Source organism: Elaeis guineensis, chromosome 2, assembly GCF_000442705.2.
Source record: "Elaeis guineensis isolate ETL-2024a chromosome 2, EG11, whole genome shotgun sequence".
Taxonomy (NCBI): Eukaryota; Viridiplantae; Streptophyta; class Magnoliopsida; order Arecales; family Arecaceae; genus Elaeis; species Elaeis guineensis.
The window spans coordinates 110,488,286-110,510,843 of NC_025994.2; the positions used below are offsets into that span (position 1 = coordinate 110,488,286).

Here is a 22,558-nt window from a genome sequence, read left to right on the forward strand (position 1 = left end):
CACTGACAATTCTAGCTTGCAGTACACAGGATATCAAAGCCTAGAGATCCTTGTGCTTCTCGAGGGAGGTGACTGTCGACCTCTACTGCCTATATCGGAGGGAGCCTACCAAGTGCTTGGACATCGGGTCGGTCTGCAGAATTGGTGTGCACCCGAGGGTGTCTTTTCATCTGGAAAGCTGTTTTGGGACAACTTCCGACCAAGTTCCTCTTGAGGGAGAGAGGTATGCATCTAGAGCCCTCATGTCTGACTTGTGGACCAGACGATAAGACTTTGGAGCACATGCACTTTTTGTGCCCGAGAGCATCGCAAGTGTGGCATCTGGTAGGGATGCATAGTCTGACCTCCCTAAAAAAAAAAGTTATGATAAAAATAACTGGTGAAATATAATTTGTGTTTTGTGTTTTGTTTGCTAATTTTGTATTTCTATCCATTGGATGCACTTTTCCTTTTCTAGTTCAATATTCATCGTGCCTGATTATCCAATTATTTGTATAATCATGAGAAACTATAACAAAACTGAACTAAGTAAAAAACTAAACAATTTCACAGGAACACTTTCCTGCTATGAAAACTGACTGATAAATGTTCTTACGTTCATACCATGAGATATTCAATTTTTCTTACAAATGATGGGCTGTCCTTCTTTTAGTGGGTTCACTGTCAGATTGTCAGAACACTCTAGCTGTTTGATTACTTACATAAGATATTTAGTTTGATGGCAATGAACTTATGGTTAAAATGTATAAATTTGAACTGCGACCTGAATGTAGCACACTAGCAATCCATCAATATTTCAACTTCATGCAGGATATAAGACTCAGCAACCTTCTCTTTCTCAACTATCCATGCTAAAATGCAGTTTAACAATATTATGGACAATACAACGCCATGAAAGGACTGTAATACTAGGAATACTGATCAGAACAAGTATCAATACTAGAAATCGATCTCACCGATAACAAACAGTATGAGTGGATTATACATCCTATGAAGGTACCTTTAATTGCAACAACCACCATGGTGATATTAATAGGTCTCTCTAGTATCTAAGATGATTTTAGAGCCTGTGTAACATGATTTGAGCACCATATTGGGGATGAAGAATTGGTACAGTGTAAGGAGCATGGGCATATGATGATGAAAGCTCAAATGAAAAATGCTGAAGAATTCTGGCCAAAGCCATCTTAGCTTCCATCATGGCAAAATTCTGCCCAATGCAGATTCGAGGACCCCCACCAAATGGAAAGAAGGTCCCTTGGATCTTTGATGCCTTCGAAACTCCTGAGGCAAACCTCTCTGGATTGAATTCAGGGGCATCATCACCCCAAAATTGTGGATCATGATGTATGAAGAGTAGTGGTAGCAAGAGTTGCACTCCTGGTGGGAAGGTGAAATCTCCCAGTTTCATTTCCTTGTAAGTTTTTCGGAAGAGGAAAATTGCTGGTGGATATAATCTAAGAACTTCATACAAAATCATAGTCACCTGCAAAAGTTGAAAGATTCAGGTGTCGCTATTAGTACGAATTCAAACAACATCATTTACCATTAAGATTTAAAGCATCAACTAGAAACTTTTTGGATGTTATCGACTATTGTTGCTTGTGTGCTCAGATGTGGCAAACCCCCAAGAGTGATTAAAATTTGAAGCTACTAGAAAGCAATCCCACAAAAGAAATGTAGCACCAAGTAATCTACCCAAGGGATCATAAATATATTACTCACAATCCTTAATTGACTCAAGCCATCATAGTCTGGCTTATTTTTCCCATAGACCTGTAGAACCTCTTTTCTTGCACGCGCCTGCCAGCTAGGATGCATGCCTAGGATAACCACCGTCCAGGTCAGCAAAACCAACGTTGTCTTATGCCCAGCAAAATAGAACAACTTGCATTCCTCGATCACATCATCCTTGGTCATCCCAGTATTCTTGGAGCCACCTTGCTCTTGAGAGTATCTAAGATTTGATTCTATCAGCAACCCTAGCAAGTCATCATTGGTAGCTCCTGACTTTCTCATTGCCCTTTCTCTCTGCTCAATCATTCTACTCAAAAGAGCCCGAATCTCTCTATAAATTTCATACATACGGTTATTCTTCTTGGTGGGCAGAAACCTACATAAAAAGACCAAATTTTGATTTCATATTAGTCTAATTTCTGTCATGACTTGCCACAATAAGATTCAGAGTTGAATTGTAATAGAAATGATTTACACGAACTACAGAAGGCTAGTGTTTAGAAAAAGGAAAACAATCGTATCAAAATATTCTAGTTTGTTTTTGGACCAACCAAACTTTCTCTCTTTCTCCACTTTTTTTTCTATTGAGAGTGATTTACTATAAACAATGTAAGGTGAAAAAGCACCTGTAACCAGGGATGTATATATTTTGTGCAGCCTGAACGAGAAGCTCCATTTGCTCTTCTTGGAGCTGAAATATCCGTTGTCCTTCTTTAAAGCTGCTACCAAAAGCTACACGGGAAATGACATCGCCGGTAAAATTTTGGAATTCAGGCCAAACATCCAATTCACAATATGCTTGGGAACCAACATGGTTATCCCATCTGTTGATCAGTTCATCACAACAGGTAGCAAAAGTTGGAAACATGTGCTGCAAAAGAACGAAAAGAAGCAGACTACCACTTTAGTGACTTACAATTCTTGCTACTTCTTGTCATCAATAAGAAGTTTGACATGGTCGAAATTCTAAGTACAATGTTCTATGTTACTCTTCAGTAGAATTTAGGGTTTATACCCCTAGAAATTATGATAAAACAACTACCATCAAATTATATATTCTTTAAAGACAATACCTTCAATTTCTCCAGATGAAAAGCTGGGTTAATAATTCTCCTGTGTTTGGCCCATTTTTCGCCTTCATAATCTGCAACTCCTCTGGCCAGTAACTTCCCCAGGGGATTTATGTTTGGCTTCTCAAAGTGACCAAACTTGTTGGACAGAACTTCCCTTACCAGTTCAGGATCCTTAAGGATCACTGTAGGATAAGGCCCAAACCAAGTGAATGATATTTTACCTATATTAACAAAACCAAGTGCATTATTGGTCAGTTGTTTGTGATCATTGTTATAGGTAATCAGTCTCCAAAGGCTATGCAAGTAGTGTATGAAAAGCAGAATACATCTTTGGAGCAATATGAACATCGGAGGATATCATCACTTTCATTTAAAACATGGTGAGGAAGAACCAAACAGAAAGACAGCATCAGATAGTGTTGATTCGACTAAAAAAAATGTTTCATAAGAAAGCAATCTATAGAGATTATCCAGAATCTGGAAAGAAAGAAATTGATAAATTCAGCAAAAATCCGGAAAGAGTTCGGATAACAGAGCATTAGGAGTAGCATATCAAAACATAAACATATGTAAGCTTTCTAAAATATTGAACAAATTATAGAAAAAAATCAGTATCAGTTCGTAACACGGATAGACTTCCTAAATTAGTTGTGATTCACTTGTGAACAAATTGTTTCTGCAAAAAAAAAAAAAAAAGATCATTAAATCATAGAATTCGAGTATAATTCAACAACGACAGAGTAGATCTGGACTGATTCCTTTCCGGATAATAATTCGGAGAATCATCGGAGTAGGAGAAAATTAGGAATAATTCGATGATTTTTTTTTTATTACTCATTTACTCTTCTTACCGTGATCCTCTATGGCTTGGTGGAAAAAAGGTAGGACGCGGGGGCCGATGCAGTGGGAGAGAGGCATGGGCTTGGACCGAGCCGCCTTCTGGAGCCGGACGTTGTCCTTGAGGTCGCCATAGAGGAATCGGTAGCGGGTGCCGCTTAGCCCCTGGGCCCGGAGCAAACCTTCTAGCCTTCTCGGCCTCCACCACACCCACTCCAAGGCCCTCACAGCCCATACCAACAAGAATAGCACACCCACCACTGCCCCAACCATCTCCAACGATCCCAAACCCATCTGTAACTTTGCTCCCCTTTCCGCTTCCTAGCGAGTGAGAGAGAAGGATTGGTTGCGTAGAAGAGGAGGACCAATTTTTCCTCTCTTATCAGCGCCGGCAGGTCTCCTTCTCCTCCCTGTAGATATTATTTTAAATTAGTGACGAGGAGGTGTAGGACAAGCAAAGTCGGGCATGTGATGTAGCGTCCTTTGACCTTGCTTCCAGCAATGAACGGAGGAGATGTGTTATAATTACTGGTTTGGATTGACATGCTCTCCAGTTCCGACTTGCATTTTAAAATAAATTATATTTCAATAATGACCATTCATAATTTACGTAATGAACGTAATTGGATGAGGCCAGGATTTTTTTTGAAAAAAAAATCTTGAGGCTCTTTCTGTATCCAGGCGATCGCAACATTTTTCTTGTTGAATTGAAATGCGCCTCTGATGAAGAAGGGAGGGTGATTCTCTAAGAGTCATCAACTGGATCTCGAAACATCTCCGGGATTTCGAGCATACCAACATCCTATCCTTTTTCCATCCTCTGCTTGTTGATATCACTCTTAATGCGACATCCTTGAACCTATTCCAGGTGTCACACTCGCTCCGAAAGACCAATCAGTCGACGGACAGCTTGATCGGGAGACCCACTGATGGATTTTTCTCTTCCCTCTATTCTCTCTCGGAGTGGTTCCCCATCTTCTATACCAAAATAAAAAGAATGGAGAAATTCTTTGTCCAGTTCCGACTTGCATTTGAAAATAACTTATATTTCAATAATGACCATTCATTATTTACGTAATGAGGCCATGGTGTTGTTTTAAAAAAAAATCTTGAGGCCCTTTCTATGTCCAGGTGATCGCAACATTTTTTTCTTGAATTGAAATGCGCCCCTGATGAAGAGTGAACTCTGCTAGAAAAGTTTACTATTTTTGAAAAAAAACCTTTTGTATCATTTTATTATTGTAACAAGATGAATAATGAACTCTGAACTTTATATTTGTGCACTGCCACACATTTCATATTGCTAAACATATGACTATTATTTTTTATCGATATTTATTATTTTAATTTACTGGATAGTCTTTTTTTTTTTTTTTTTTTATGAAATTGGAGACTAATGGGCACTTTAACCCATAGTCACCAACAATCTTATTGAAAACAAAATAATTATAGAAGCTAAGTTAAAAAAGCAGATGTATAGAAAAATAAGATGAAAACAAATGCTGGAACATACAGCAAAGAAACATGAAAACAACGAAGGCTCAATCACGCATGGAGATCAGAAGTGAAAACAATAATCAAGCTATTGCAGAAGGAAGTTTCCCCTGTGATCCAATCCTGACTGAAGAAAGGAGAAGTAGAGGCTCAGTAAGGATGGCTGCAAGAAGAAACATGGAGTGCAACTTCAGTGGCGCCAAAACTTCCAAAATAACTCCGACAAGAACCCAAAAAAGCTTTTAAGCTTTTAAGACAGCAGAAATCTAAGGGAAACTTCTGAAAAGTATAAGACAACAGCATCTAAAATAATACAGACAAAAGTATCATGGGTCCGAGTGGGCAGCAGCAATGTCAGGAACCATGCCAATATCATCATAGCCTTATGAGCAAGAAGTAAAGCCGGATTAGAGAGAAAGGAGAAACCATGAATCAGACATTATCTTGATAAGTAAGGTAACTCATTATTTTCGGCAAGATAAAAAGCAGCTTGAGCCCAGCTTATAACCAAAATAGAAAGAAAAATTAAATAGATCTCCAGCATACCTTGGCTTTATGCCAGATTTTACGGGATAGTCTTGAAGTCCACCATTATGCATATTATTAAATTAATAATGTGATAACCCAAAACCAGCCCACAAATCCCAAACGAAAAAAAAAAAAAAGGAGAACAGAGGAGAAGACTCCCAAAGGGAGTCTTCTTCCTCCTCTCGCCGGCTCCCAATTGGAGTTGGAAAGAGCCCCCTCCGACTCTATTTAAGGAGGAGAACCCTCCTCTCTCCCTCTCACCAAAGCCCGAGACCTAGTCGGCGGCAATTATCGGAAAATCACCGTGGAGACCCAACCTGTGCCCATCCAATTTCTCGCCGGAAAGCCTCACCGGCGTCGAAGGTGAGCCTCCTCCTCCTTCCTCTCTTCTCCTCTTTCCTTCCCGTGCCGATGTGCACACTCATCGGTGACTGGAGTCGTCGGATTTTGTTGCAGAAAAAACCTCTATTTTTATATATTTTTCTTCGATTTTTCGATGCCAGTGGTCATCGCCGACCACTTATTTGGTCCCTCCGGGCCATGGGATCGTCGGCCCTTGTCGTCGACCACCGCCATGATGGCTGCAGCCCTTGGTCGGCCGAGCAAAGGTGGGGACCACATGGTCCCCTGTTTCAGCCCAAGACAATCGTGGGAAGAAGAAAAGAAAAAGAAGAAGAAGGAAAAAGAAAAAGAAAAGAAAAAGAAGAAGGAAGAAAAGGAAAAAGAAAAGAAGAAGGAAAAGAAAAGAAAAAGAAAAAAAAAAGAAGGAAAAGAAAAAGAAGAAGAAAAAAAATTAAAAAAAATTATATAAAATAATAAGACTCTCTCTCCTCTTTCTACCTTCTCTTTCTATTTTCTCTCTCTAGATTTTCTCCCTATTTTTTCTCTCTAGACCTTTTATCTCTTTTTTATGGATTTTATCTCTCTAGGGTCACTCTCTCTCTGATTGCATCATAGACCCTAGGATAAACTTGAGATGAAATATGATGACCTGAAATTACTCCGAAATTCATACAGAATTGGATCCCGATCTGATCCTTATTCGAAATTGATAACATCGATCATGGTTAATCAATATTAAGTCACCCTGATATGGTCTCTGATGATCTCAATCATGATTACCACTTTTGAAGGATACAAAGATTCTCTCTTCACTTTCTCTCTCTACTTTCTCTCTCATGATTGACTTTCTCTCTCTAAGAAGGTCTATGAATTCTGTCTCAAGTCATGCCTTCATCTTTTAGGGGCTCATGTTGACTCTAACAAGATGATCCAAAGTTGCTTTGATATCCGTGCTGTATGTCAACCTCATTTGATCATATCAAGTATCTTTCAAATTCATTATTAATGAACTCTATTGATTGATCTTAATCTAATCTGTGCTTCACAATTTTTTGATCAAGTCACTTGAATCTGACCCTCAGACCAGAGATCCTGAATTATCCTGGTATCTGGATGGTCCGACACATCCGATCAACAGTCCTCTTTCCTTATGATTTAATCTTGTTATATTTATGGAATAGAATTTAATAATGATTTGATATTTTAAATAGGATTAGCTGATTCTTCTAACGAAGTCTGAAGATCTAAGATGAACGAGATAAGTAGATCTTATGCTCCTTTTTATTTTTAAATGATCATATTTTTATGCAAAAAATTATTATTAATGAAATTATAATTTTTCATAAAATAAGGATCGGCATATGTGATATAAAAAAGCATGTTTTATTATGAGCATTGATTTCATGAATATGTCTTATGAAAATAGCATGATTATGAAGTATGAATTTTATTATTTTTCTGTTATATATATGTATGCTTTAAGAAAAAGATATAATGATTTCAAAAGCTCTCAGATGGCTATGAATGAATCCCTTCGGAAAGGTCGACATTCGAAGCTAGCATCCACACGAAACATGACCCTGCCAACGGATATAAAGTTGGCACATGAATTAAGAACTCTGTCGATTAAGAAACATAACCCTATCACGGGTATAATAGTGACCTTAGCATGAATATCTGTGAGCAATGTTTTGAAACATGACATGAATACATGATGAAAATGATTTACGATTCATGATTGTGAAATATACATGATTTATGCATGCATGCATGATGAGTTTATAACTTATTTTATTATATGCTCTATGAAATACTTTATTTTGTATTACCTATTATTTTCTAAATATTGCATTATCATGAAAAACTTATGTTTGATCCGATAAGGAAGTGCAAGTTCTACTTACTGGCCTAGTGTAGCTCATATTCTTTTTATTTTTTTTTTTATTTGAACAGAGGAATAAGGTTAGGATCGGCAAAAAGAATCCAAGCTTGAAGATCTGCATAGCAAGCTTGAAAATTTAGCAGCAGAAGTTTAGTTTATTTTATAATCACGGATTTGTAGTTATTTATGAATATTGAGATTCGGATTGGTACTTGCTTATGGATTTAGATGCTCTGAATCAATATTGGTTCAATTATTTGATGAATAATAGAATTGAACCTTTTTATTTGATGAATTTTAGATGATTATGATGGATTGGCTTCGTATTATCGTGGGCTCTATCACTGGGTAGCATGGCCGTATTATGTCCCGGATTTGGGGCGTGACATTTTATGGTATCAGAGCATAGATTATAATCATTGGGAATTATGATATAAATGATATAAATGATTAAGATATGATAGAATAATATCAGAGCTTAGGTTTAAAATCATTGAGATTATAAAGTGATATCAAAACTTTATGTATGATCAATAGGATGTGACCGAGTGGAGTATAATGGATAATATCAGAGCTTAAGATTATGATCTTTAAGGAAGTGATAGAATGATATAAAGTTTAGGTTATGATCACTAGAGAATATGACTTAAGTGGTATTTTGAACTTAAGGTTATCATTATTCGGGATTGTGACTTTAGTGATATTTGAACTTGAGACTAAGATCATGAGGAACATTGTAGATATAAAAGAAAGAATTCAAAAGTTCTCAGCAGAATCAACTCCGAGAGGACTCCGCCCGGACTCCCACGGGAGCCGGGCTCCGTCTACGACTCCGACCTCAAGCGGGACTCCGCCCGGACTCCTACGGGAGCCGGGCTCCGTCGCCAACCTCGACTGCCGGTAAGCTCCGTCCGGACTCCTATGGGAGCCGGACTTTGCGCCTGACTTTAATTGCAGGGGACTCCGCCCGGACTCCTACGGGAGCCGGGCTCCGCCCGCGACTTCAACTCCGAGAGGACTCCGTCCGGACTCCTACGGGAGCCGGGCTCCGCCCACGACTCCAACTTCAAGAGGGACTCCGTCCGGACTCCTACGGGGGCCGGGCTTCGTTGCCAACTTCAATCGCCGGTAAGATCCGTCCGGACTCCTACGGGAGCCGGACTTCGCACCTAACTTTAATTGCAGGAGGACTCCATCCGGACTCCTACGGGAGCCGGACTTCAATTGCAGGGGGACTCCGCCCGGACTCCTATGGGAGCCGGGCTCTGCCCGCGACTTCAACTCCGAGAGGACTCCGCCCGGACTCCCATGGGAGTCGGGCTCCGTCTACGACTCCGACCTCAAGCGGGACTCCGCCCGGACTCCTACGGGAGCCGGGCTCCGTCGCCAACCTCGACTGCCGGTAAGCTCCGTTCGGACTCCTATGGGAGCCGGACTTTGCGCCTGACTTTAATTGCAGGGGACTCCGCCCGGACTCCTACGGGAGCCGGGCTCCGCCCGCGACTTCAACTCCGAGAGGACTCCGCCCGGACTCCTACGGGAGCCGAGCTCCGCCCATGACTCCAACTTCAAGAGGGACTCCGCCCGGACTCCTACGGGGGCCGGGCTCATCGCCAACTTCAATCGCCGGTAAGATCCGTCCGGACTCCTACGGGAGCCGGACTTCGTACCTAACTTTAATTGCAGGAGGACTCCGCCCGGACTCCTACGGGAGCCGGACTTCAATTGCAGGGGGACTTCGCCCGGACTCCTATGGGAGCCGGGCTCCGCCCGCGACTTCAACTCCGAGAGGACTCCGTCCGGACTCCCATGGGAGCCGGGCTCCGTCTACGACTCCGACCTCAAGCGGGACTCCGCCCGGACTCCTACGGTAGCCGGGCTCCGTCGCCAACTTCAATTATCGGTAAGCTCCGTCCGGACTCCTACGGGAGCCGGACTTCGTACCTGACTTCAATTGCAGGGGGACTCCTACGGGAGCCGGGCTCCGCCCACGACTTCGACTCCGAGAGGACTCCGCCCAGACTCCCACGGGAGTCGGGCTCCGCGCACGATTTCAACCGCAAAGCGGACTTCGTCCAGGCTCCTATGGAAGCCAGACTCCATCTTCTATTCCGACTATGGGAAGACCTCGCCCGGACTCCTACGGGAGCCGGACTCCGTCACCAGCTCCAATCGAACTTCGGCCAACGAGTCTGGACCCCCTGGCAGGCCACAATAACGGACAACACTGCTCCACTCTCTACGGCGGGCCCTAAGCGGCTCCATTACTCCCTGACAGGCCGTATTAACGGCCATGATTCTGCTCCACTCCCTACGGTGGATCCTATGCGATTCCACCACCCCCAGATGAGTCACGACAGCAGACGCCACTCCACTCCCCGTAACTGATCCCACATGGCGAGCCACGGCGATAGCCACGACCCTACTCCACTACTCTCCACAATAAATTCCTCCTGACTCTGGACGGCCCACTACCAGACGGTTACAGGCGTCGCTATCAATCTGTTGCCCTCTCCGTCTATAAAAGGAAAACCCCAGATACGTTATTCGATAAGCTCTTAGTTTTTACCTCAAAACTCTGCTAAATTCTCCGTTCGAGCACTCTATTTTTGTTGAGGCAGAGAACTGACTTGAGCGTCGGAGGGTCTTGCCGGAGCAACCCCACCTCCGGTTTAGACTTCCTTTGCAGGTCCCGACGGCGACCGCGACTCCCTCGACTCCAGCTTCTTCGGCGCAAGCGGATTTTTGCACCAACAGGATTGGCGCTAGAGGAAGCGCTGTGTCTTTGCAGTACCCTTGTTCTTAAAGGAGGGCTCAACGGATCCGCCTCCGGTCATCTTATCCGGCACCCACTCCTCCTTTCCCCCACCGGATCCTCACCTGATGCCTTCTCGCGAGACATTCGCACAACTACCCATGGCCTCCGCAGCCATATCTTGGACCCCGGTCTCGCCCCTGGCTTCCCAGGCCCCGCATCCTCCAGCTATGGTCGCCAACATTGGATGGCCGGACGATCGGCCTCTGACGGATTCCGTCAACACCATCTCAGGAGGATCCCAGCGGGAAACAACCAACATACCGGCTGTATCCCCCAAGCGACAAAAGGTTGAAGAACCCGTAACCTTTACCGAAGAAGACACCCAAGGAGTCCAATTCTCTCGTAACGACGCAGTCGTAGTTTCCTTGAATATAGCAAATTACGATGTCCGTCGCATTCTTGTCGACAACGGAAGTTCGGCCGACATCTTGTTCTACGACGCCTTTTCAAGAATGTCCACTCTTAACGGTCATCTGAGGCCGATTAGCTCCCCCTTCGTAGGGTTTACCGGCGACGCCATTCCGACGGAAGGGATGATAACTTTGACTGTGGCCGCGGGTCAATATCCAAAGCTGTCCAGGGCTCTGGTCAATTTCTTGGTGGTGAAGGCGTCATCCGCCTACAATGCAATCCTCGGCCGATCTGGTCTCAATGCTCTCCGAGCTATCGTATCGACCTACCATTTGAAGTTGAAGTTCCCCACCAACCAGGGGATCGGAGAGGTCCGGGGAGACCAAGCCCTGGCCAGACACTGCTACAACATCGCCTTGCAAAGAAGCGATCAATCTGACCCCTATCCCATCGATGGACTGGATGCTCGCGATGACCTCACCGAAGAGAGGGACGCCCCAATCGAAGATCTGGTACCAATCCCTTTGAATGATGGGAACGCGGAGCATGTAGCGCTAATCGGCTCCAACCTGGGGGAGGAGGTGCGGACGCGTCTCATTGATTTTCTATGAAGAAATGCGGATATTTTCGTTTGGGTTCCAGCGGACATGCCGGGGATTGACACGGAAGTCATGGAGTATCATCTGGCCGTCGATCCAAAGCATCGACCGACGAAAGAAAAAATTCGGAGTCATGCCCCGGAGAGGCAGAAGGCGATAGTCGAGGAAGTGGATAAGCTCCTCAAGGTCGGATTCATTAAGGAAGTCAATTATCCTGATTGAATTTCCAATGTTGTCCTGGTCAAAAAAGCAAACGGCAAGTGGAGGATGTGCATAGACTTCAAAAAGCTGAATAAGGCTTGCCCAAAGGACAGCTACCCCCTTCCCAGAATCGACCAACTGGTGGACGCGACCTCAGGCCATGAGCTCCTCACCTTTATGGACGCATTCTCCGACTATAATCAAATTAGAATGACGTCGGAAGACGAAGAGAAGACAGCTTTCATCACTAATCGTGGCCTTTACTGTTACAGGGTCATGCCTTTCGGCCTCAAGGATGCCGGCGCAACCTACCAACGGTTGGTGAACAAAATCTTCAAAGAGCAGATCGACCGAAACATGGAAGTCTACGTGGATGATATGTTCGTAAAAAGCAAAGTCGAAGGCCCGGTTCCATTTAGACCGGATGGGGGGAGAGGCCCTGCAACGCCCATATGCGCCTCCACAGCCCTGTTAGGGACAGGAGGAGAACCTCACCCTAACTTGAGCAAAGTCGAAGGCCCGGTTCCATTTAGACCGGATGGGGGGAGAGGCCCTGCAACGCCCATATGCGCCCCCACAGCCCTGTTAGGGACAGGAGGAGAACCTCGCCCTAACTTGAGCAAAGTCGAAGGCCCGGTTCCATTTAGACCGGATGGGGGGAGAGGCCCTGCAACGCCCATATGCGCCCCCACAGCCCTGTTAGGGACAGGAGGAGAACCTCGCCCTAATTTGAGCAAAGTCGAAGGCCCGATTCTATTTAGACCGGATGGGGAGAGAGGCCCTGCAACGTCCATATGCGCCCCCACAGCCCTATTAGGGACAGGAGGAGAACCTCGCCCTAACTTGAGCAAAGTCGAAGGCCCGGTTTCATTTAGATCAGATGGGGGGAGAGTCCCTGCAACGCCCATATGCACCCCCACAGCCCTGCTAAGAACAGAAGGAGAACCTCGCCCTAGCTCGAGCAAAGCCGAAGGCCCGGACTCCTACGGGAGCCGGGCTCCGTCCGCGACTTCTACCGCAAGAAGGCCCCTGCCCGGACTCCCACGGGAGCCGGGCTCCGTCGCCAACTTCAATTACTGGTAAGCTCCGTCCGAACTCCTACGGGAGCCAGACTCCGCACCTGACTTCAATTGCAGGGGACTCCACCCGGACTCCTACTGGAGCCGGACTCCGTCCGCGACTCCAATCACAGGAAGATTCCGTCCGGACTCCTATGGGAGCCGGACTTCGTCACCAACTTCAACAGCTAGTGTTCTTCGTCCAGACTCTCACGGGAGCCGAACATCGCCTCGACTTCAGCGGAGAAAAACTCCAAGCGAAAAAGAAAAAAGAAGGCAATGGACCACAACAGCGACGATTGGAAAACAAACAGCGGCCAAGGTGCAGAAAATCCTGTCACAGCAAGGATTGGGGCTCCCATCGGGAGTCCCAGCTTTCAAGGAAGCTTTCGATGCAAAATAAGACAACTTACTCAGGGTGACAGAAGCTCAGACCCCCGAACTCAAGCCCTAAGAGGGACCCCAAGCCCGAATGGCTCCAGACGAGTCTGCGGCCATTGACGGAAAAGATGGGTTGGTGCAATGGCAACCGGGTACCTTCGAACGGCGTAAAAATCAAAAAGGAGCTCGGCAAATGATAATCCAACACGAATAAAAGGGGCCATCGGTGACCTTAGGATGACGTAAAAAAAGAAAAAAAAAAGAAAAGGAGGAAGAGAGAAGAAAGAAGAATAAAGAAATTCGACAGACAACTATTCGATGCAAGATGCGGACGAGGTAACAAAATCTTCTTTTCATTTTTCAACTGACAAGATGTACGTTACAAGACCCGGTGGGCCAGAAAAAAAATATACATCATTGCAAGTCTCGAGAACATGGTTTGGAAAGGATACACCGGAGGCCGCTTCAAGCTGCAAACTTCTCTTCCCATTTCTGTCCTTCCCAGCCGCGTTGTCCGGTGCGTGTGACGGGCCCATCGGCTTTCGCCCCGCCTTGTTTCGCTCCACCTCCGAAGTCCCAACCTCAGGGGGAAAAGGATGGGATAGATTTCCGGGGGCGGTAGGGGCAACGGCAGTGGCGACGAAGACCTGTTTCAAGAAGAACCGGAGTCATCCTGGGGGCAGCGGTGGCACCAGAGATATGCGTCATCACCGAATGCTCCGTGACAGCCACCATCCAAAATGCTCCGGCAAGGTCGGCATGCACTACTTCCACCGTCCCCGCAACAAGTTTCACTGCCCCATCGTCGACGTCGACCGCTTCTGGTCCCTCAGCCCCGACGACATCAAGGATCCCGCCACAGCTTGTGACGACAGCTTTGCCCTCTTGACCGGTATCACCCCGTCTTGCTACTCCAAAATTTTCGGGCAGAATGCCTTTACCGGCGGCCCCCGTTATTAAACTCCTGTTGTCGAAGGAATTCTTCATCGAGCCCCCTTCGAAACGATGGAGACCCTCAGCGGCCGCTCGATGGTCGGAGAACTCACCGACCACTATTCTCCTCCTCGCCTTCCTCCAAGCCCTTGACATCCCCTTGAGGATGGCCTCCGGGGTGGAGGACATGACGGGGAAACCCCTTGGAAAGGAATAGGGGGGCTGAAGACGGCAAAGACCGGTGCGGAGGACGCTCGGAGTTGGCAGGGGCACCAAGGAAGTGGCTGAGTAGCTAGGCTCTCAGACGAAAGAAAGGTGCTGTCCTTTTGGCAGAATGAAGCCCCGAAGGAAGGGTAGGGGGTTTAAATAGGCAGCGGATCTTAGCGCAATTATGGCGGCGGGTGTCCCTAGGCCAACCGGTGCTTACCACGTGTCCCGCGTGTCCCGCTCACCGCTATCGAGTATTGACTGTTCGCAAATTTCCATAGTGCGACGCTTGGGCTCGCGTTTCAGTGGGAGTTTCGAAAATACTCTTCAGGTCGCCCTAACCGGAAAAAGGGCTCTGGCGCGCGCACATTTAATGCAAAAATATATGGGGGCGGCTGTGCGCAGGATTCGAAGGGACAACTTCGGCTATATCTCTGTACTTCCTTCATTCGAAATTCAAACTCGAAAGTAGGGGGACTGGTGTTGGGTACAAAATACCCACAGCCGAAGTTCTCAGCAGAATCAACTCCGAGAGGACTCCGCTCGGACTCCCACGGGAGTCGGGTTCCGTCTACGACTCCGACCTCAAGCGGGACTCCGCTCGGACTCCTACGGGAGCAGGGCTCCGTCGCCAACCTCGACTGTCGGTAAGCTCCGTCCGGACTCCTATGGGAGCCGGACTTTGCACCTGACTTTAATTGCAGGGGACTCCGCCCGGACTCCTACGGGAGCCGGGCTCCGCCCGCGACTTCAACTCTGAGAGGACTCCGCCCGGACTCCTACGGGAGCCGGGCTCCGCCCACGACTCCAACTTCAAGAGGGACTCCGCCCGGACTCCTACGGGGGTCGGGCTCCGTCGCCAACTTCAATCGCCGGTAAGATCCGTCCGAACTCCTACGGAAGTCGTACTTCGCACCTAACTTTAATTGCAGGAGGACTCCGCCCGGACTCCTACGGGAGTCGGACTTCAATTGCAGGGGGACTCCGCCCGGACTCCTACGGGAGCCGGGCTCCGCCCGCGACTTCAACTCCGAGAGGACTCCGCCCGGACTCCCACGGGAGCCGGGCTCCGTCTACGACTCCGACCTCAAGCGGGACTCCGCCCGGACTCCTACGGGAGCCGGGCTCCGTCGCCAACCTCGACTGCCGGTAAGCTCCGTCCGGACTCCTATGGGAGCCGGACTTTGCGCCTGACTTTAATTGCAGGGGACTCCGCCCGGACTCCTACGGGAGCCGGGCTCCACCCGTGACTTCAACTCCGAGAGGACTCCGCCCGGACTCCTACGGGAGCCGGGCTCCGCCCACGACTCCAACTTCAAGAGGGACTCCGCCCGGACTCCTATGGGGGCCGGGCTCCGTCGCCAGCTTCAATCGCCGGTAAGATCCGTCCGGTCTCCTACGAGAGCCGATCTTCGCACTAAACTTTAATTGCTGGAGGACTCCGCCCGGACTCCTACGGGAGCCGGACTTCAATTGCAGGGGGACTCCGCCCGGACTCCTACGGGAGCCGGGCTCCGCCCGTGACTTCAACTCCGAGAGGACTCCGCCCGGACTCCCATGGGAGCCGGGCTCCGTCTACGACTCCGACCTCAAGCGGGACTCCGCCCGGACTCCTACGGTAGCCGGGCTCCGTCGCCAACTTCAACTACCGGTAAGCTCCGTCCGGACTCCTACGGGAGCCGGACTTCATACCTGACTTCAATTGCAGGGGGACTCCGCCCGGACTCCTACGGGAGCCGGGCTCCGCCCACGACTTCGACTCCGAGAGGACTCCGCCCCGACTCCCACGGGAGCCGGGCTCTGCCCATGATTTCAACCGCAAAGCGGACTTCGTCCAGGCTCCTATGGAAGCCAGACTCCATCTTCTATTTCGACTACGGGAAGACCTCGCCCGGACTCCTACGGGAGCCGGGCTCCGTCACCAGCTCCAACCAAACTTCGGCCAACGAGTCTGGACTCCCTGGCAGGCCACAATAACGGACAACACTGCTCCACTCTCTACGGCGGGCCCTAAGCGGCTCCATTACTCCCTGACAGGCCGTATTAACGGCCATGATTCTGCTCTACTCCCTGCGGTAGATCCTGTGCGATTCCACCACCCCCAGATGAGTCACGACAGCAGACGCCACTCCACTCCCCATAACTGATACCACATGGCGAGCCACGACGATAGCCACGACCCTACTCCACTACTCTCCGCAATAAATTCCTCCTGACTCTGGGCGGCCCACTACCAGACGGTTACAGGCGTCGCTATCAATCTGTTGCCCTCTCCGTCTATAAAAGGGAAACCCCAGATACGTTATTCGATAAGCTCTTAGTTTTTACCTCAAAACTTTGCTAAATTCTCCGTTCGAGTACTCCATTCTTGTTGAGGCAGAGAACTGACTTGAGCGTCGGAGGGTCTTGCCGGAGCAACCCCACCTCCGGTTTAGACTTCCTTTGCAGGTCCCGGCGGCGACCGCGACTCCCTCGACTCCAGCTTCTCCGACGCAAGTGGATTTTTGCACCAACAGGCTCTATTTAAGGATGAGAACTCTCCTCTCTCCCCCTCACCAAAGATCCGAGACCTAGTCTGCGGCAATCGTCGAAAAACCACCGTGGAGACCCGACCTGTGCCCATCCAATTTCTCGTCGGAAGCCTCACCGGCATTGAAGGTGAGCCTCCTCCTCCTTCCTCTCTTCTCTCCTTTTTTTTTCGTGTCGGTGTGCACGCTCGTCGGTGACTGGAGTCATCGAATTTTGTTGCAGAAAAAACCTCTATTTTTATCTATTTTTCTTCGATTTTTCGATGCCGGTGGTCACCGCCGACCACCGGTTTGATCCCTCCGGGCCATGGGATCGTCGGCCCTTGTCGTCGGCCACCGCCATGACGGCTGCGGCCCTTGGTCGGTCGAGCAAAGGAGGGGACCACATGGTCCCCTGTTTCAGCCCAAGACAATCGTGGGAAGAAGAAAAGAAAAAGAAGAAGGAAAAAGAAAAAGAAAGGAAAAAGAAGAAAAGAAAAAGAAAAGAAGAAGGAAAAGAAAAGAAAAAGAAAAAAAAAGAAGGAAAAGAAAAAAAAGAAGAAAAAAAATAAAAAAAATTATATAAAATAATAGGACTCTCTCTCCTCTTTCTACCTTCTCTCTCCATTTTCTCTCTCTAGATTTTCTCTCTATTTTTTTTCTCTAGACCTTTTATCTTTTTTTTATGAATTTTATTTCTCTAGGATCACTCTCTCTCTCTGATTGCATCATAGACCCTAGGATAAACTTGAGATGAAAATATGATGACTTGAAATTACTTCAAAATTCATGCAGAATTGGAGCCTGATCCGATCCTTATTCGAAATTGATAACATCGATCATGGTTAATCCATATTAAGTCACCCTAATATGGTCTCTGATGATCTCAATCATGATTGCCACTTTTGAAGGATACAAAGATTCTCTCTTCATTTTTTCTCTCTACTTTCTCTCTCATGATTGACTTTCTCTCTCTAAGAAGGTCTAAGAATTCTGTACCAAGTCATGCCTTCATCTTTTAGGGGCTCATGTTGACTCTAACAAGATGATCCAAAATTGCTTTGATATCCGTGCTGTATGTTAACCTCATTTGATCATATCAAGTATCTTTCAAATTCATTATTAATGAACTCTATTGATTGATCTTGATCTAATCTGTGCTTCATAATTTCTTGATCAAGTCACTTGAATCTAACCCTCAGACCAGAGATCCTGAATTATCCTGGTATTTGGATGGTCCGACACATCCGATCAACAGTCCTCTTTCCTTATGATTTAATCTTGTTATATTTATGGAATAGAATTTGATAATGATTTGATATTTTAAACAGGATTAGCTGATTCTTCTAACGAAGTCTGAAGATCTAAGATGAATGAGGTAAGTAGATCTTATGCTCCTTATTTATTTTTAAATGATCATATTTTTATGTAAAGAATTACTATTGATGAAATTATAATTTTTCATAAAATAAGGATCGACATATGTGATATGAAAAAGCATGTTTTATTATGAGCATTGATTTCATGAATATGTCTTATGAAAATAGCATGATTATGAAGCATGAATTTTATTATTTTTTCGTCTATGTATATGTATGCTTTAAGAAAAAGATATAATAATTTCAAAGGCTCTCAGATGGCTATGAATGAATCCCTTCGGGAAGGTCGACATCCGGAGCTAGCATCCACACAAAACATGGCCCTGCCAGTGGGTATAAAGTTGGCACATGAATTAAGAACTCTGTCAATTAAGAAACATGGCCCTGTCATGGGTATAATAGTGACCTTAGCACAAATATCTGTGAGCAATATTTTAAAATATGACATGAATATATGATGAAAATAATTTATGATTCATGATTGTGAAATATACATAATTTATGCATGCATGATGAGTTTATAACTTATTTTGTTATATGCTCTATGAAATACTTTATTTTGTATTATCTGTTATTTTTTAAATATTACATTATCATGAAAAACTTATGTTTGATCCGATAAGGAAGTGCAAGTTCTACTTACCGGGCTAGTGTAGCTCATATTCTTTTTGTTTTCTTTTTGTTTGAACAGAAGAATAAGGTTAGGATCAACAAAAGGAATCCAAGCTTGAAGATCTGCATAGCAAGCTTGAAAATTTGGCAGCAGAAGTTTAGTTTATTTTATAATCATGGATTTGTAGTAATTTATGAATGTTGAGATTTGGATTGGTACTTACTTTTGGATTTAGATGCTCTGAACCAATATTGATTCAATTATTTGATGAATAATGAAATTGAACCTTTTTATTTGATGGATTTTAGATGATTATGATGGATTGGCTTCATGTTATCATGGGCTCCATCCCTCGGTAGCATGGCCGTGTTATATCCCGGATTTGGGACGTGACAAATAAAGTGATAAAAAAAAGGCACATGTAAAGAAAGACCGGCCAGCATGGAGATTCATGCCGTCTGGACAGGTGTCACATTTGCTATATTACACTTTCATACGGAGAGGATTTACCTTGAGGATGACTCTGCTACCATCATTGTTTGGATCCAAGAAGGTAAAAGGTAGCCGAAGTTCATCCACTGATCTGAGATGTCTAGATCTCTCTTTGCCAAGCTAATGCGGTCAGAGTTCAGCATGTTTGTCGAGAGACAAATATTGCAGCAGATTAGGTAGCGGCATATATCACGGAGCACTCCAGTGACTAGGTTTGGAGAGAAAGTGAGGATTGCCCGTTGACCTTATGGGATTTTGTGTATTTTGATCTTTTAAGCTGCTCTCATATCATGTTGATGTGACTGTTCGTATGTACCAAATTAAAAATTAAAAAAAAAAAAAAAAAAAAAAAAAAAAACTGACTAGCAAATGGAGAACACGACTATTCTACTTCTTTATGGACCGATGGCACATGAGAAGGATCAGATGCAAATATAGAAAGGCATGCGACCAAGACTGCCTAGGCAGAGCACATGATGAGTTCATTTCCAAGCTAATCTCTTGAATCTTCTGCCTTTAAGTTAGACTACTCTTTTTGTATCATATTTACTATTACTCTAAAAAGAGCCTAAGGTAGGTCCCTCTCAATTACTTCAAAAAAAAAGAGGAAAAAACTCTCATATTGCTGCGGACTGACCGGAGATTAAAGCCCCATCATAAACAATACTGGAAGGCCTGCGACTGCTTGGGTAATTGCAATATCTTGGTGCGTTTGGGTACAAAGGAACAACAGTGTTTCTTTTTTCCCTTCATCAAGGAAGCCAACCAATGAAAAGTCTATAGCTTGCTGCGAGCTTCTTCTGCTCTTGGAGGAATCTTTTCCCTTCTAATCATTCTAATGCCTTCGACTTATTCTACAATTCCACGCAAAGATTGAACGGTTTGTAACTTTCGCAACTCAAGGCAGCTATTCCTTGTTTTGGCTCCTTTGGATCTGTTTGGATATTCCTACAGAAATTGGGCCTATTGTCCCACTGTCGTGTATGTCCTAAAAAATTGGTCCAAATTGAGCCCAGATTCTAATCTTTGGGCTGCAGGAAGGAAAAAAAGATACCAGATTTAGACAGAGTGGTATTAAGTTGATATAGGATCAGGCTTAAAGAGATGACACAATCCATGAATCATATAGAATTTTTAGCCCGATTCTTCTACAGTATCCAAACAAGCCCTTAGGAGATGATTGTTGTAATCTCTTCATTTCCTTAATGAAGCCAGGTGGAGCAATGCTTTTCCTTTTCTCACCAAAAAGAAAATGCTGCAATTCTACTAAAGTGGCAGTCACCACATGAATTTTTTGCCAGCAATTACCAAGCAGAAGGGTGTACGATCTACTGCATGGAGCAACGGTCACATAGAGTTTTAGTTAATTGTTATCCATCTAAAATATATACAATGACTGCCAACAACAGCAAAGGCCATAAAATGCTGATGACCAGGTCAGTTGTACCATGCTTCATCGATGCATGAAGGCAGCGAATATGTGGAGAAGCAACTAGAACTAGGTGTGATGTAGATTCCACCGTAATGCTAGAGCCTGTGTAAAATGATTTGCGCTCCATGTTGTGGGTGCAGGGTTACAACAACGTGAGGAGCATGGGCATGGGTTGGTGAAAGCTCAAATGAGAAATGCTGAAGAATTCTGGCCAGTGCCATCTTTGCTTCGATCATCGCAAAGCTTTGGCCGATGCCGATCTGGGGACCCCAACCAAATGGAAAGAAGGCGCCTTGATTCCTTGATGCCTTCGAGACACCTCCCGCAAACCTCTCTGGATTAAATTCTGCAGCATCTTCACCCCAAAGTTTAGGATCATGGTGCACAATTAATGAGTACAGGCAGCAAAAGTTGCACTCCCGGTGGGAATATGATCCCCCCTAGCTCCACTTCCTGGTAAGTTTTTCTTATGATCATAGTCCCTGGTGGATATAATCTAAGAACCTCATGCAGGATCATATTCACCTGTCACATATAACTAAAAATATGATTTAATTATTAAACTGATTAGTATAACATGTTCAGGGGATTATGAGGCTGCAACTCACAATCTTTAATCGGTTTAGCCCATCGAAGTCAGGATTATTTTCGCCGAAGACTTGGAGAACCTCTTCTCTCGCACGTGCTTGCCAGGTAGAATTCATGCTTAGAACAACCATAGTCCATGTGAGTAGAACAGCAGATGTCTCATGCCCGCCAAAGTAGAACAATCTGCATTCCTCGATCACATCTTCGGTTGTCATCCCAGGGATCTTGGAGCCTCCTTCTTGGGAATACCTTTTGTTTGATTCCAGTAGTAAGCCCAGTAGGTTATTATTGGTAGCTTCTCCCTTGTCAATGGCCTTCAATCTCTTCTCTATTATGCTTCTCAGAAGCACTCGAACCTCTTGATCAATTTGCTTCGTTTGGTTGTTTTTCTTGGTTAGTAGCAACCTGTGTATAAAGTAACATTTTCTGTTCATATACCCTCTCTGTACTTGATATAAAAATTATAAATGTGACTAACATACAATGGAGAAGTTCGGGTACTAAAAATACTTAATCATTACAGAATAAGTGAACCCTTGCTTATTCTTACTGTTTTCTTTTTTTTTTTTCCTATTTTATTTTAAAGATGATTTCATAACTATGCGAAGGATAGAATTTCTGCACCTATAGCCAGGGATGTAGAGATGTTGAGCAGCTTGTACAAAACTTGCTTGGCTTGGAGTTCAAATATGCGTTGCCCTTCTCTGAAGTTGCTACCAAATGCTGTGCTGGAGATGACATCTCCAGTGAAGCTTACAAATTCATGCCAAACATCCAATTCACATGATCCATCATCAAAATCCACAAGACCATCCCATTTATTGATCAATTCATCACAACAAGTAGAGAATGCCGGAAGCATGAGCTGCAAACCAAAACAAAGAGAACTGGTTGCCATCAAAAGTACCTTTGATGCAAGCGGAGGTCCGATGTATGATGAAGCGGCGGCATCGGTGGTGCAATCGCAGCTTGGCCCCTAGGTGGCGACATCCCATATCCAGCAGCTCCGGTCGGTTAGGGCTCTGGCCAAGCTGCGGAAAGAGGTTGAGTCCAACCTGGACTCTTTAGACTCAAGCTCCTCCCCATCCCGTCCAAGCTCATCAAGG

The 22,558-nt window shown here is 45.4% G+C and overlaps 1 protein-coding gene and 1 pseudogene across 1 annotated transcript; both read right to left on the bottom strand.

Moving 5' to 3' along the window:
* Window positions 1-814: 814 nt before the first annotated feature.
* On the bottom strand, window positions 815-4,064 carry LOC140855804 (cytochrome P450 CYP72A616-like). Its single transcript, XM_073252683.1, has 5 exons — window positions 3,662-4,064; window positions 2,811-3,031; window positions 2,364-2,608; window positions 1,726-2,113; window positions 815-1,486 (listed from the first exon to the last, which is right to left on the bottom strand). Exons 1-5 carry the CDS (start codon window positions 3,939-3,941, stop codon window positions 1,061-1,063), a joined length of 1,560 nt encoding a protein of 519 aa, XP_073108784.1. The 5' UTR covers window positions 3,942-4,064; the 3' UTR covers window positions 815-1,060.
* A 16,700-nt stretch (window positions 4,065-20,764) lies between these two features.
* On the bottom strand, window positions 20,765-22,314 carry LOC109505900 (cytochrome P450 CYP72A616-like; annotated as a pseudogene).
* Between the last annotated feature and the right edge of the window lie 244 nt (window positions 22,315-22,558).